The sequence below is a fragment of the Bufo bufo genome, chromosome 6 (assembly GCF_905171765.1).
Source record: "Bufo bufo chromosome 6, aBufBuf1.1, whole genome shotgun sequence".
Classification (NCBI taxonomy): Eukaryota; Metazoa; Chordata; class Amphibia; order Anura; family Bufonidae; genus Bufo; species Bufo bufo.
This window is the reverse complement of record NC_053394.1, coordinates 295,366,892-295,382,457: the sequence shown is the minus strand read 5'-3', so window position 1 is coordinate 295,382,457 and position 15,566 is coordinate 295,366,892. Positions and strand designations below refer to the sequence as shown.

General features: G+C 43.6%; 1 protein-coding gene and 1 long non-coding RNA gene across 3 annotated transcripts in view; one reads left to right on the top strand and one right to left on the bottom strand.

The window, feature by feature from the left end:
• LOC121004391 overlaps positions 1 to 7,668 on the top strand; it is a 28,142-nt gene extending 20,474 nt beyond the window's left edge. The window contains exon 2 of the long non-coding RNA XR_005779704.1: positions 7,440 to 7,668. This is a non-coding gene — a long non-coding RNA (uncharacterized LOC121004391). The remainder of the gene's footprint in view (positions 1 to 7,439) is intronic.
• Positions 1 to 9,163, bottom strand: part of LOC121004381 (keratin, type I cytoskeletal 13-like) — a 90,149-nt gene extending 80,986 nt beyond the window's left edge. The window contains exon 1 of one of the 2 annotated variants that reach the window (XM_040436574.1): positions 9,135 to 9,163. In XM_040436574.1, coding sequence (XP_040292508.1) covers positions 9,135 to 9,148 — 14 coding nt within the window. In that variant the 5' untranslated portion in view covers positions 9,149 to 9,163. Of the gene's footprint in view, positions 1 to 7,174; positions 7,201 to 9,134 lie in introns of those variants that run through there. The other variant, XM_040436575.1, reaches the window with a different exon arrangement.
• Positions 9,164 to 15,566: the final 6,403 nt, after the last annotated feature.

Sequence of the window (15,566 nt, the reverse complement as noted above, 5' to 3'; positions counted from 1 at the left end):
GTTCAATAATAAAATTAATCCTCAAAAATACAACTTGCCTAATAATTCTGCACTCCCTGTATATATAAAATATGGAGAGAAACGGCAAGATGGAAAGAGTTATACAGAGAAGCAAAGGGCATATATACCACTGGACTATCATGTATCCCCACAAGGCTGATAAGCACTTATCGGGTACCAGGTTCATACTGTGACACGCAAACATCCAATATACATCAAAGTGGTGTGTAGCATACCATATCCACACCCCGATGGGGAATTACACAATACACTGCAATTACCTCAAAAGAAATCTATGGATGTTAATGCGGTCCACAGCCAACGTCCATGGCAACCATCAGCAACATGAATATATATAGTGCCTGGTACCAAAATATCCACAGCCTATTTTACACACAGGCACACAATTATGTGTCTGTATCGCCTAATCAATAGCATAGGCCCAATATAGAAGCTGTATATGGCAGTGTCTAAATTGATGTCCCAATATACACTTAAAACCTGGGACGTACCTGAAGACATGACCAAGCCCAGGTGGATATACAAACCCTAAGCGCAAGACCTCGACGCGCGTTTCTCCTCAGCGGCTTCGTCACTTTTTTTTCATACAGGAGATTTTCTCGGGGGTCAGGTGAGTTTCAACTAGGCCCACTATCGCGGGAATATTAATCCATCCAATTTGGGGAAGAACAAAGTCTTCCCTTCATATATTAATCTAAGGGTTGCTGGGTAGATCATGGAATATAAAATTTTTGCGGATGCAAGCTTCTTTTTCACCTCTCGAAATTCCCTGCGTTTATCTTGAGTATTTTTAGAAATAGATCTCAATCCTGCTATCATTAAACAGCAGATCTTTAATATCCAGCTTTTCCCTCAGGATCTTATCCCTCTCCTTTTGAGACAGCAACCTAACTAACATCGTCCTTGGGGGGGCACCCAGAGGTTTTTTTTTACCTGGGATCCTATGCGCCCTTTCCACGCAGAAAGAAGGCGAAAGGGATTCTATCCCAATATTATTTAACAACCAGCTTTGTACAAACTCTGCTACTGCATCACCCTCAGCCCCCTCCAGGAATCCTATCAGCCTCAAGTTAGATCTTCTAGATGTATCCTCCAGGAAAGCCAGTTTATCTTTTAATAGTTTAGGCTACTTTCACACTTGCGTTTGGAGTTCCGCTTGTGAGATCCGTTTGAGGGCTCTCACAAGCGGCCCCAAACGGAACCGTTCATCCCCAATGCATTCTGAATGGATAAGGATCCATTCAGAATGCATCAGTTTGGCACCGTTTGGCCTCCGTTCCGCTTAGCAGGTGGACACCCGAACGCAGCTTGCAGCGTTTTCGTGTCCGCCTGGCCGTGCAGAGCCAAACAGATCCGTCCTGACTTACAATGCAAGTCAATGGGGACGGATCCGTTTGATGTTGACACAATATGGTGCAATTGCAAACGGATCCGTCCCCCATTGACTTTCAATGTAAAGTCAGGAGTCCCTATTAATATACTATTGGATCTGAGTTTTCTCCAATCCAATGGTATATTTTAACTTGAAGTGTCCCAATCACCATGGGAACGCCTCTATGTTAGAATATACCATCGGATTTGAGTTAGATCGTGAAAACTCAGATCCGACAGTATATTCTAACACAGAGGCGTTCCCATAGTGATGGGGACGCTTCAAGTTAGAATATACTAAGAACTGTGGACATAACTGCCCCCTGCTGCCTGGCAGCACCCGATCTCTTACAGGGGGCTGAGATCCGCACAATTAACCCCTCAGGTGACGCACCTGAGGGGTTAATTGTGCGGATCTCAGCCCCCTGATCGGGTGCTGCCAGGCAGCAGTGGCCAGACCCCCCTCCCTCCCCAGTTTTAAATTCATTGGTGGCCAGTGCGGCCCCCCTCCCTCCCCAGTATTAAATTCATTGGTGGCCAGTGCGGCCCCCCACCCTCCCAGTATTAAATTCATTGGTGGCCAGTGCGGCCCCCCCTCCCTCCCCAGTATTAAATTCATTGGTGGCCAGTGCGGCCCCCCCTCCCTCCCTCCCCTGTATTAAATTCATTGGTGGCCAGTGCGGCCTCCCCTCTCCCTCCCCCCCTAATTAAAATCACCCCCCCCCATCATTGGTGGCAGCGGGGAGTTCCGATCGGAGCCCCAGTTTAATCGCTGGGACTCCGATCGGTTACCATGGCAGCCAAGATGCTACTGCAGTCCTGGCTGCCATGGTTACTTAGCAATTTTAGAAGCATTATACTTACCTGCGCTGTCTGTGACCGGCCGGGCGCTCCTCCTACTGGTAAGTGAAAGGTCTGTGCGGCGCATTGCTTATAGCACAGACCTTTCACTTACCAGTAGGAGGAGCGCCTGGCCGGTCACAGACAGCGCAGGTAAGTATAATGCTTCTAAAATTGCTACGTAACCATGGCAGCCAGGACTGCAGTAGTGTCTTGGCTGCCATGGTAACCGATCAGAGCCCCAGCGATTAAACTGGGGCTCCGATCGGAACTCTCCGCTGCCACTAATGATGGGGGGGGGATTTTAATTATGGGGGGGAGAGGGGAGGCCGCACTGGCCACCAATGAATTTAATACAGGGAAGGGAGGGGGGGGCCGCACTGGCCACCAATGAATTTAATACTGGGGAGGGAGGGGGGCCGCACTGGCCACAAATTAATTTAATACTGGGGAGGGAGGGGGGGCCGCACTGGCCACCAATGAATTGAAAACTTGGGATGGAGGGTGGTCTGGCCCCTGCTGCCTGGCGGCAGCTGATCTCTTAGAGGGGGCTATGATACGCACAATTAACCCCTCAGGTGTGGCACCTGAGGGGTTAATTGTGCGAATCACAGCCCCCTGTAAGAGATCGGGTGCTGTCAGGCAGAAGGGGGCAGTTATGTACACAGTTCTTAGTATATTCTAACTTGAAGCGTCCCCATCACCATGGTAATGCCTCTGTGTTAGAATATACTGTCGGATCTGAGTCTTCACGATGTGAAAACTCAGATCTGAAAAAGCTGTTTATGCAGACGGATCCGCACCGAACGCAAGTGTGAAAGTAGCCTTATTCTCACGTTCCAAAGTCTTGGCTTTCCCAGAGGTCGCATCCAGATCTATTTTCATTTCCTGGGTAAATCCCTGTAGATCCTTAACTTTATCCCGTATCTTATTCATTTCATCTTTTATAAGGGAAATATCAGATTGCACAGAGGCACCCTTTGAAGAAAGCTCCCCCAGCGATTGATTAGATAAATGAACCGCAGTCAATATATCAGTCAATTTATTATCAATCAATTCCATCCTGTTATCTCCCCCCTTAGTACCCACAGTTTCGCTCACCAGCTCTGTTTTATCAGAAATATCAGGGGTCTTCTGAAGTATCTGTGCTTTCTGGACCTGTCTTGTCTTGGGTGGGGGGGATTTTTTTAGGAATCTATCTATTTTTGCTGAGGGGCTACTCAAGCCCGAGCTCTTAGGAGATGATAGCCCAGTAGATTTCCTGTTAGCGGACTTAGGGGGCATTTTCCCTTAGGAGTGTCAGAAATACAGGATATATCTCACTTGAAATGATTAACACAGATAATCTTAACACAGATAATAGTCTCAGCCGCGGTATTCCACCTCCTCCTCTGAAGGGAGATAAGGAGGATAGAGGTGAAACCGCTAATACTATAAATGCTGAAAACAAAGTTAATTATTAGGATACCACGTGCCACCAGTAATAATGATGCTCCACTGTGCCCTCAGTAATAATATTGCCCCCATAGTGCCCCCAGTAATATCCTCCTCTCTTGCCCCCGGTAACATCCCTTTAGTACCCACAGTAATGCCCCCCTGCCCCAGTAATGTTAGTGTCCACAGTAATGCCCCCTTTGCCCCATTAATGTACCTATTGTACCCCCAGTAATGCCCCCCAGTAATGTCCCTATTGTGCCCATAGCAGTGCCCCCCTGCCACCAGTAATGTCCCAATAGTGTCCACAGTAATGTCCCCCTGGCCCCAGGAATGTCTCTATAGTGCCCACATTAATGCCCCATTGCTCCTGTAATGTCCCTAAAGTGCCCATAGTAATGCCCCCTGCCCCTAGTAATGCCCTTCTCTGTCTGAAGTAATGTCCCTATAGTGTCCATAGTAATGCCCCCCTACCCTCAGTAGTGTTCTTATAATGCACCCAGTAATGCAATGTAACTTTTGGCCACTAAAATGGCTCTAAAATAGCCCTGGAAACAGCTAGAGGGCTGCAAAAGGCAGCAAAATGTGCTTAAGAGCATGACAAATGCTCTGCAAACAAATGTGGATAGGGAAATGAATTAAAAAAACATAAAAGACCTTAAAAAAATAAAAATTAGGAATGATGTAGGAGGAAGAGGTTGAGGAGGCGGTGAATGGGTGGATGTGGCCGTGTAGGCTCACGTGGCGGTCTAGGTGGAAGCGGCGGTGAAGGAGGAATAGGTAGCCAACACAGATGTGTGTTATTTTGCATTTTTACACAAATATTGGGACATATAAAAAAAAACCTAAGGAATAAGTGCACTTGAGTACAAGGATGGATGGTTGAGGCTGATAGAACTGTCTATTCTGCACAAGGTACAGACAAGTCCTGAGGGATCCAAGCCTGGTTCATTTTAATGAACGTGAGCTTGTCCACGTTGGCTGTGATGTGACAGACTGATGGGCATGGGTTTCAGGCGCCACCTGTGCGCTTTCTGCAGAAGACTGGGTGGGAGATAATGTGAACATGCTGGATCCACTGTCGGCCACCCAATTGACTAGCGCCTGTACTTGCTCAGGCCTTACCATCCTTAGAACGGCATTAGGCCCGACCAAATATCGCTGTAGATTCTGGCGGCTACTGGGACCTGAGGTAGTAGGTTCAGTAGGACGTGTAGCTATGGCCGAACGGCCACGTCCTCTCCCTGCACCAGAGGCTCCACAAACACCACCACCACGACCATGACCGCGTCCCTTATTAGAAGTTTGCCTCATAGTTAGCGTTCACCAAGCAAAGTAAAAAGTGGTTAAGTCTGTTAAAAAGAATTAACCACCAATAAAAACCCTGATGTAGGGTATTGCACTAAAAAAATTTTTATTAAACTCTATATGACAGCGGAATTTGTGGCTTAAATTTCACAGTAATTTATGCACGTCTAATCCCAGATCGCTGAGTAAAAAAGCAGTTCTTCATAAGATTTCTCCCTGATCTCTCCCTCACAGTAGCTGCAGCCTATCCCTACACTAATCCGAGCAGAGTGACGGGCGGCGCTACGTGACTCCAGCTTAAATAGAGGATGGGTCACATGCTGCAGTTGGCCAATCACAGCCAATAGTAGGCATGGCTGTGATGGCCTTTTGGGGCAAGTAGTATGACGCTTGTTGATTGGCTGCTGTGCCGAACACCGAACCCGAACTTTTACGTAAATGTTCGGGTTCGGGTCCGGGTGCCGAAAAACCTAAAGTTCGGTACGAACCCGAACTTTACAGTTCGGGTTCGCTCAACTCTAATCACGACTATACATCCCCCCAAAACTCACATTGGACTTTTTACCCATGGTGATGCACATTATATCGGGTTACTTAGCTGGCATTTGTCAGAAGCTAAAAGGCACAAGACATGGCACACCACAACAAAGATAGTGTAAGACATATGAGACCAAGTGATATGGCACCCTGAAGTGCAGGGAGACACAATAGTATGCACAAACTTCACACAAACACAATGCTGGCATGTTCTCTGCAATAGTCACTTAACAGCTCAGGAATTGGGATTACCCCCACAACAGGGTAAATGATAACTCAAAAAAAGGGTTCTAGCTGTTCTCAACTCTCTTTCAGACTCTGTGGGCATGCACTGTGTGTCAGACACATACTTGCCTTGATGCCTAATGACATTTCAATTTTGTTGATTTGTTCTCTCAAGAACCAGACTTCTTCATAGGAAGGGTACACAAAACATCTTAGTCTCTAAGCCCATCCTAAATCTAGGATTTCCTTGTTTTTATTATTGCACTGACTGAGTTCATTGTGGTCAGACTACTGTCAATGAGGTGATTGTTTTGCAATACAATTCAGCCTGTATGATTTAATGGCTGCAGAACTTGCTCTCTACTGACAAATCCCACAGTCATCCAACAGAAAGGTAGACAATATCATACCGTAGTGTATGCACAATCAGCTGCAAAACACATAGTTAGATATTGAGCTGATCTTGAGGACATTGAGTAAGTTCCTAAATGCCCTCTAAAACTAACTGCCAGTGAGTCGCTGAACTTGGAGTAGAAAATCTTAGTCATTGAGTAGACATTGAGTAGACACTCTGCAAAATTGGACATCACTGTGTCCAGGCCGTGAAACCATTACCACACAGTCATTAGTCCCCTAAGTCCACCACTAGTACTTGTAATACTAATCCCATCACAGTGTCAGCTAATGTACCTACATACCACCATAACAGAGTAGGTAGCTTCTACATTTTGCACTATAAGACATACCCACTAAAATTATCTATAGTTGGTTACTACTGAATTGTGGTTTCTTGAAAATGGCTGCAATTTTGTTGTGAGATGTGATTTGGAACAGTAACTATTCAACTCCCCAACCAGAGGACATCGGAAATATTAAAAAGAACCCCTCCAATAGACATCAGGAATTGATATCTACCACCATGGTACCTCATTAGCAACTTTGGAATACTAACTATCCACAGTGGACAACAGGAAATAAGCCTTAACCCCTTGTTTCTGACTCACTGCACACACTTCATCCATTAGACATGGAATATTGCTTAAATAGTAAACTATATGTAGCACTATATGTAGGACTATACATACAAATAACATGTATAGTGATGTAGCCTCATATACAGAAATCAGAATAAATTAATTGGAATATGTTAAATTAATATACTATCAAGTACAAGTGTGCATGTGGAAGCTATGGGGCCATTCCAAAGACACCAAGGTTGGGTAGAACCAGTCCACTGGTGTTCTCTTCTAAACTACATTTTAAGTGTGTAAGAAGAGCCTGTCCCAATATTGAAAAGGCTTCAGTGCAGGAGGTCTAACGGGGGTACCAGGAGAGTGCCCCATTTTGTTAAGTTGCGGAGCCCCTTTTTTATATTTCAGCTAAAGTGCTTTCCTTTGTATCTAAACTGTCCTACAGCACTACATCATTTGGAGCTTACCACACCCTCATCTTCCGAAGTTGCTGAGATGCCTTCACAGTAATGGATTACCATTCCCATCAGTCGCCCATGTATGTTACTACTGTATTATCTTTCACTTATGTACTGAAATACATATCAATTTAATTTAATCTTGGTATATTAACAAAATAAACAGTAGCCCTATGAGAATGATGATAAGTGCTCTCAGGATGGAAATTCTACTTTTTAATAGGACTGAGCTTACTCTAAAGCTCTTTCACCTAATTCATGTTCCCTTGTTTAGGAAGAGCTGACAAGCATTTGCTAAACTGAAGGCAATGAGGGAGAGGTTCTCCACAGGTGTATGTTTGGCAATGGGAATGGCAATTAATCATGCTGAATCAACCTCCAGGAATTTCTACACCCAAACCTCCAAATTTTCTGAGATCTGGTTCCAAGGCCTCTAAGAATATGTTCTCTGAGTACAAACTCATGCCTTATATAATACAGATGTATCCTCTAGTTTGTTCATAGGGATCAGTACATTTGGATTTCAGCAGGTAAAGTCCACATCGGATTACAGTATCAGTCAAGTGAATGTAATTTTACAAATCTCATCCACATGTTATGGACATGGTCAGTGTGGGAAAAACAAATATGCTGTGGATTTTCAATCTCAAAGAATGCTCAATTAGTTGTGTTGGTTGCAAATGTTACCACTTTCTGTGTAGTAGGTCTGAAATCCAAGGTGAATTCAGTACTTTTAGGGTCCATTCACACGTCCGTTTTTTCTTTCCTGATCTGTTCCGTTTTATGCGGAACAGATCTGGACTAGTTCTGTACCCATTCATTTTCAATGGGTCCTGGAAAAAATCGGACAGCACAATGTGTGCTGTCCGTTTCCGTTGTTCCGTTCCGCATGTCCGAAAAAATATAAAACTTGTCCTATTCTTTTCCGCAAAAATCGGATCCTGGTACAATACAAAGTCAATGGATCCGCAAAAAAACGGAAGACATTCGTATGTCATTACGTATGTCATCCGTTTTATGCGGATTCCGTTCCTGGAAATAAAATTTTTATTTTATAAACTTTTATTCACTTTTTTTTTTTTTTAATTTTTCAAAGAAATCCAAACAACTTTATTTGCTTATTGAAATTTATACATGTTTCCGTTTTTTTGCGGATTCGCAAAAAACGGATGACATACGGATGACATACGGAAACATTTTCAGGAACAACGGATCCGCAAAAAACGGGATATAGAAAAATACTGACGTGTGAATGTAGCCTAATATTGATGGCCAATCTGGAAGCAGAGTTAGGCCTCTTTCACATAAGCGAGAATTCCGTGCGGGTGCAATGCGTGACCCATTCATTTAAATGAGTCTGTGCACATGAGCGGTGGTTTTCACGCATCACTTTTACGTTGCGTGAAAAATCGAAATATAGAACATTCTGCGATTTTCATGCAACGCTGGCCCCATAGAAGTGAATGGGACTGCGTGAAAATCGCATCGCATCCGCAAGCAAGTGCAGATGCGAATTTCACGGATGGTTGCTAAGAGATGTTGTTTGTAAACATTCATTTTTTATCACACGTGCGCAAAACACAGTAAATCGCATTGCACCTGTGCGATAAAAACTGAACAACTGAACGCGATTGCAAACAAAACTGAATGACTTTGTTTGCGAAATCGCACAGTTTTCACTGAACGCATCCGCAACCGATCCGGACATAATCCGGACACGCTCGTCTGCGAGGGGCCTTACAGTAACTAGCTCCATCCACTACGCCAGGGATAGCCAACCTGCGGCTCTCCAGCTGTTGCAAAACTACAACTCCCAGCATGCCCAGACTGCCTACAGCAGAGCATGGTGGGAATTGTAGTTTTACAACAGCTGGAGAGCTGCAGGTTGGCCATCCCTGCACTACTCTGTTCTACAAGGGCTCTACCACAGTCATTCTACCTGCTACTTTTATGTAATACAATAACTCACCCCTCTGTATTCATAGACCCAGGTGCACTGCCACAGGCCAACCCACAGCCAAATGGAAAATTCAATACGTACAACAAGTTGACAGGCACACTATCATCTGGAAAATTGAATAAAATTAAATAAAAATAATTGAAAATATGGATATCCCTTATAGATTAGCACCCTCAAATAGTAATGGCACATAGAATGCAGATAATATTGTATATTAGAGTAACCACATAGTTTGTGATTAATATAAATGGCTATTATGTCCTTTTGCCCGCTCCTTTGCTCATCTCCACATAGCCACAATCAATATAATATATCCACCTAAAAGTCTTAGTTAGTAAATTTCTTAGGTCTTAGTAGTGTATATTATTGATAAATGGATATATTAGTAAATAAATATGTCCAAAGTTATTGAGCTCAACATTACCACTCCTGGAGTCGTGCTGTGGCGTCTCACACTGCTGAAGAGGATGCTGGCTAGTGCCGTATATCCTAGCGTCCCACATGTGCGGTACTCTCCCAGCTTGTTGAGACTTTTAGCATGTGGAGACTCTTAGTGCGCAGTCATGACCTTGTGGCGTTTACCTCCTCTCTTATTCCATGTCCCTTGTTTCACCCAGCAACTCTGCTTATCGGCCCAGAACACTCCCATTTATATTAATCACGAACTACAGTCAGGTCCATAAATATTGGGACTTCGACACAATTCTAACATTTTTGGCTATATACCATACACAATGGATTTGACATGAAATGAACAAGATGTGCTTTAACTGCAAACTGTTAGCTTTAATTTGAGGGTATTTACATCCAAATCAGGTGAATGGTGCAGGAATTACAACAGTTTGCATATGTGCCTCCCACTTGTTAAGGAACCAAATGTAATGGGACAGAATAATCCTAAATCAAACTTTCACTTTTTAATACTTGGTTGCAAATCCTTTGCAGTCAATTACAGACGCTGGGTTTCATCCCTGGTGATGCTCTGCCAGGCCTCTATTGCAACTGTCTTCAGTTCCTGCTTGTTCTTGGGGCATTTTCCCTTCAGTTTTGTCTTCAGCAAGTGAAATGCATGCTCAATCGGATTCAGGTCACGTGATTGACTTGGCCCTTGCATAACATTCCACTTCTTTCCCTTAAAAAACTCTTTGGTTACTTTTGCAGTATGCTTTGGGTCATTGTCCATCTGCACTGTGAAGCGCCGTCCAATGAGTTCTGAAGCATTTGGCTGAATATGAGCAGATAATATTGCCCGAAACACTTCAGAATTTATCCTGCTGCTTTTGTCAGCAGTCACATCATCAATAAATACAAGAGAACCAGTTCCATTGGCAGCCATACATGCCCACGCCATGACACTACCACCACCATGCTTCACTGATGAGGCGGTATTCTTAGGATAATGAGCAGTTCCTTTCCTTCTCCATACTCTTCTCTTCCTATCACTCTGGTCCAAGTTGATCTTGGTGTCATCTGTCCATAGGATGTTGTTCCAGAACTGTGAAGGCTTTTTTAGATGTCGTTTGGCAAACTCTAATCTGGCCTTCCTGTTTTTGAGGCTCACCAATGGTTTACATCTTGTGGTGAACCCTCTGTATTCACTCTGGTGAAGTCTTCTCTTGATTGTTGACTTTGACACACATACACCTACCTCCTGGAGAGAGTTCTTGATCTGGCCAACTGTTGTGAAGGGTGTTTTCTTCACCAGGGAAAGAATTCTTCGGTCATCCACCACAGTTGTTTTCCGTGGTCTTCCGGGTCTTTTGGTGTTGCTGAGCCCACCGGTGCATTCCTTCTTTTTAAGAATGTTCCAAAAAGTTGTTTTGGCCACGCCAAATGTTATTGCTATCTCTCTGATGGGTTTGTTTTGTTTTTTCAGCCTAATGAAGGCTTGCTTCAATGATAGTGACAGCTCTTTGGATCTCATCTTGAGAGTTGGTAGCAACAGATTCCAAATGCAAATAGCACACTTGAAATGAACTCTGGACCTTTTATCTGCTCATTGTAATTGGGATAATGAGGGAATAACACACACCTGGCCATGGAACAGCTGAGAAGCCAATTGTCCCATTACTTTTGGTTCCTTAACAAGTGGGAGGCACATATGCAAACTGTTGTAATTCCTACACCGTTCACCTGATTTGGATGTAAATACCCTCAAATTAAAGCTGACAGTCTGCAGTTAAAGCACATCTTGTTCGTTTCATTTCAAATCCATTGTGGTGGTGTATAGAGCCAAAATTTTTATAATTGTGTCAATGTCCCAATATTTATGGACCTGACTGTATGTGGTTACTCTAATATACAATATTATCTGCATTCTATGTGCCATTACTATTTTCTGGTGCTGATCTATAGGCAGGGGTGCGCCTAGCCTTTCTGATGCCTGAGGCGAAAACTGAAAATGCGCCCCCCATGCCAATTTCTTAACATAACCACTTTGCCACAATGAAAGCGCACATTGCCCATGGCCCTTCTGCTGCCCCCCTCTTGCCCCTTACTGGTGCTGCCCATGTCTATAGGGGATATCCAGATTTTAATCAATAATTTTTATCTTCTCTACAAACAATTTTCCAGATGATAGTGTGTCTGTCAACTTGTTATATGTATTGAATTTACCTTCTACTTTTGCCTGTTCCTTTCTCTTGGTAAGTCTACCATTTTTAGCCAGTTGATGGGGTTACTCCTCCTACCAGGGGTGCGCCACCAATGAGGCCAGTTGATCGCCTCAGGCAGCACCAGGTAGGGGCAAGAGGCGGACAGCGGATGGGCCATGGGCGATGAGTGCTTTCATTGTGGAAACGCTCATCTGTACATATTCAACTCCATTGCTGTACTCAGGACAGCAATACAGTTGAATGCTGCAACAGGCACGGGAGCGATGTCTCCCTGGCCCACCGGTTCCTCTAAAAGGCTTTAGCCCTAGTTCCTGTAGCGTATCAGAGGCCAGTGTCATCATTATTACGCTGTCTGAGCCAGGCTGCATAGAGCTTAGGGCACAGACTAGAAGAGGTTCGTGTCTTGCACTGCATCGCTGTCAGCAGAATGGAGGTAAGTATCTGAGTTCATTATTTTTATTTGGCAGCATGGTGTTCGGCGACAATGGGGTGGGGGTCATTATTTGGTAATTGGAGAAAGCGCTATGGGAACGTTGTAGCTGTAAAAAGGATCATTTTTGTACTGGCACACATTAAAAGTGAGTCTTTATGGGGACAATCTTTGTACTGGGGTCACTAAAAGGGGGTAGTTTTTTGTACTGGCACACGTCATAAGGGAGCATTTTTTGTATTGGCATACATAAGAGGGTATTTTTGTACTGCCGCACATTATAAGGGAGAATTTTTGTACTGGCACACATTGCAAGGGGGGATTATTACAACTGGGGGAAATATGGGGACATTATGACTTCTGGGGGCAAAATGAGGGACATTATTAGTATTGGATGTACTGTTATCACATAGTGCACTCTGACAGAAAATTATTACTATTGGTGGGACTTTTGGGAGGACTGTTACATTGTCTTGGAATTAATAATACAGAGTTTGAATTGATTTGCATTTTCAACCAAAGAATGATATTATCTCTATCTATCCTATGGATATGTCATCAATATGTTGGCCCCAGAAAACCCCTTTAATACCTTCCAGGTAACTGCCATGCAGTGGTATAGATGTGAGTGGGTCCCATGGTAAGGATTAAAATAGGCTTTCTTGTGGTGTACAACAGCTATTTTTCCCCTAAACCCTAAAGACTTTTTTGTCCCATCTCCTTTTCATGCTCTTTAGGTTTATTCCCTCGCAACATTGCTTATAGGACCTGTAGAGAGGAGATCAATTTCTCACAACCAATTACAGTAAGTGATGCAGCCAACTTAGTCGGGGGCCCCTTTCTCTCCATGGCCCAATAACAGCTGCATTGTCTGCCTCTATAGACCTTGAGGAGCCCTTACTTTCATGAAAATACTTCCTACACAAAACCCCCAAACCTTAAATGTATTTAAATGCAGACTTATAAAGAGGACCTGTCACCATGAAATATGCTGCAATATGTTGGCAGCATGATATAAAGAAGGAGAAGCTGAGCAGATTGATATATAGTTTTTTGGGATAAGATTCAGTAAAACTTGTACTTTATTCATTTAAGTCTTTGCTGTTTCTGACTTACGTTGTACACGGTGGGATTTGTTTCAGTGACAGCATTCTCTGTGTACACACAAAGAGAATGCTATCACTGATCACACCTCCCCCTGTACAAGTAAGTTGAGAGAGCAGAGGTATGAAAGTATAAATTACAAGTTTTGCTAAACTTTTTCCCACAAAACCATATCTCCATCTGCTCAGCTTCTCCTGGTCTATAGCCTGCTGTCTACCGATTGCACCATATTTAATGGTGACAGTTTCTCTTTAAATATAGATACCCCTGTATGACTTCCTACAGAGAGCACCTGCTTATGTTTCCAATCATACAGCCTGGATTATACAGTCCAGAGCTTCACTGACAATATTGCTGCATTCAGAGCTGAAATCACTAAACATCCTCACATTAAAGGAGCTCATCTTAGCTGTTAGCATTGTTTATTGACTGTTGCCTATAAGAGCCAGTAGAATTTTGAATGCAGCTCTGGAATATGGACAGGCAGTAGCTAAGGATCAGTACAAGATAAGTAATGTAATGTATTTACAAAGTTGCTCAACTTTCTATGTAAATTAGTATAGTATATTACAGATAAATTGTAAAATCAAGGTGGACACAAACCTGTCACCTGCTTCAGTATGTAGTTTATTTGCCTTAACGTGAAACCTTGAAAATGCAATGTTTATAGCAAAATCTGCAGTTTTAATCAGAAAAACATTTAGAGCCCATTTCCAGTGCACCATGGCAAAAAAAAAAATCACACTCTGCTGATCATTCTCCCAATTCGAACTGTACCCATCACAGTTCCATGTTACTTCAAGAATGCAACATCTAGAGGTGCAAATGGCATTGAGTGAAACCTCAGCTCCAATGTTGAAGAGGTCCTCTGTTACAACTGGTTTGCACCACCAAAAATATCCTAAGTATGAAGTACATTATGTTTGTTGGCCCTTTATCCCATCTCATCTAGGAGAAATGCATGACTCCCTGAATGATTCTTCCACTTTATTTTCTAAATACTAGGAACCAGGGAATGGCCAACCATAGTTGCTCCCCTTCTCCATAGACCCCATAGCAACTGCTTGATCTAGCTCTATGCCATTGACACCACCCATTAGTACAAACTGTACAAATTGTAATTAGTGTAATGATTGCTATAACTTAGATTAAACCACCAAAATAAATTTTCCTGTTTAATCATGCATTGTTGGCTCAAGCAGTAGGGCATACTTGGCAGAGATACGATGCCAATGGATTTTGGAAAAAGGAATTGATTGAATCATATGGGAGACAGAATCATCCCTGTGAGTCATGTTTTTTAATGCCATACAATAATGAGATCTCTGGGGCAGATATTTGTGATTCAACAATGTGTCTAAACAGTCTTAATGTACCTTTCGTGAAATAAAAGATTCAACTATTTCCACTGACAGCTATTTTACTATGAATATTTCAACACTAGTGACACAGTTAAAATGATTGTCATTTATTAAGGTACTCTAATGTAGCAATGTGTTCAAGGTTGGAAAATACATTAATCCAGAACAGATGTGTTACAGAACAATGCCTGTGGAACCACTGTATCAACTAACCGGTTTGGTGTAGGGCTAATCCTATGAGTGTTATTCTGGTGCCTCCCTAGTTTTCACCCTTTAGCTCTTGTACAGGGATGTGGACTTCGCTGTAGGTTAACAACCAGACCACTACCTTCTGGGATAGTCCCGGTGTAGTTTGAAGTTGGCAGACGGGTCAGAGACACTAGAGCAAAGCACCAGAGGCTCAGACAAGACACTAATTCAGAACCAAGCAGAATACAGTCAAGAGCAAAAACTTGCAGCACTGGCAGACACAGGGGCGGACTGACCGGTCGGGCATTTCGGACGTGGTCCGAGGGCCCGGCCAGGATAGGGGCCCACCGCAGCTGTGCTAAAGAGGTTTTTTTTCACCGCCTATTTCGCGTCCCCTCGTCACATGACCTATTCCTCCCAGTAGCCCATACATTACAGGCTTTTTCTAGTTGGAGGAGGCTAAAAGACCTTTCATGATGTCACGACCACGTGATCCTGCGTGGGCGGAGTCAGTCTCCTGGGCTGGCTGTTCAGCGTGAGGAGGTAAAGGACCTGTGATGATGTCAAGACCATGTGATCCTGTGTGGGAGGAGTCAGGCTCACAGGCTGTGCAACTGGAGGAGGTAAAGGACCTGTGATGCTGTCGCTACCCTGTGATGCTGTATGGGCGAAGTCAAGTGAGATTCCCTAGGTAAAGTCTGTGACCAGGGCCCCACCTATGTTGCAGATCTACAACTTTCAG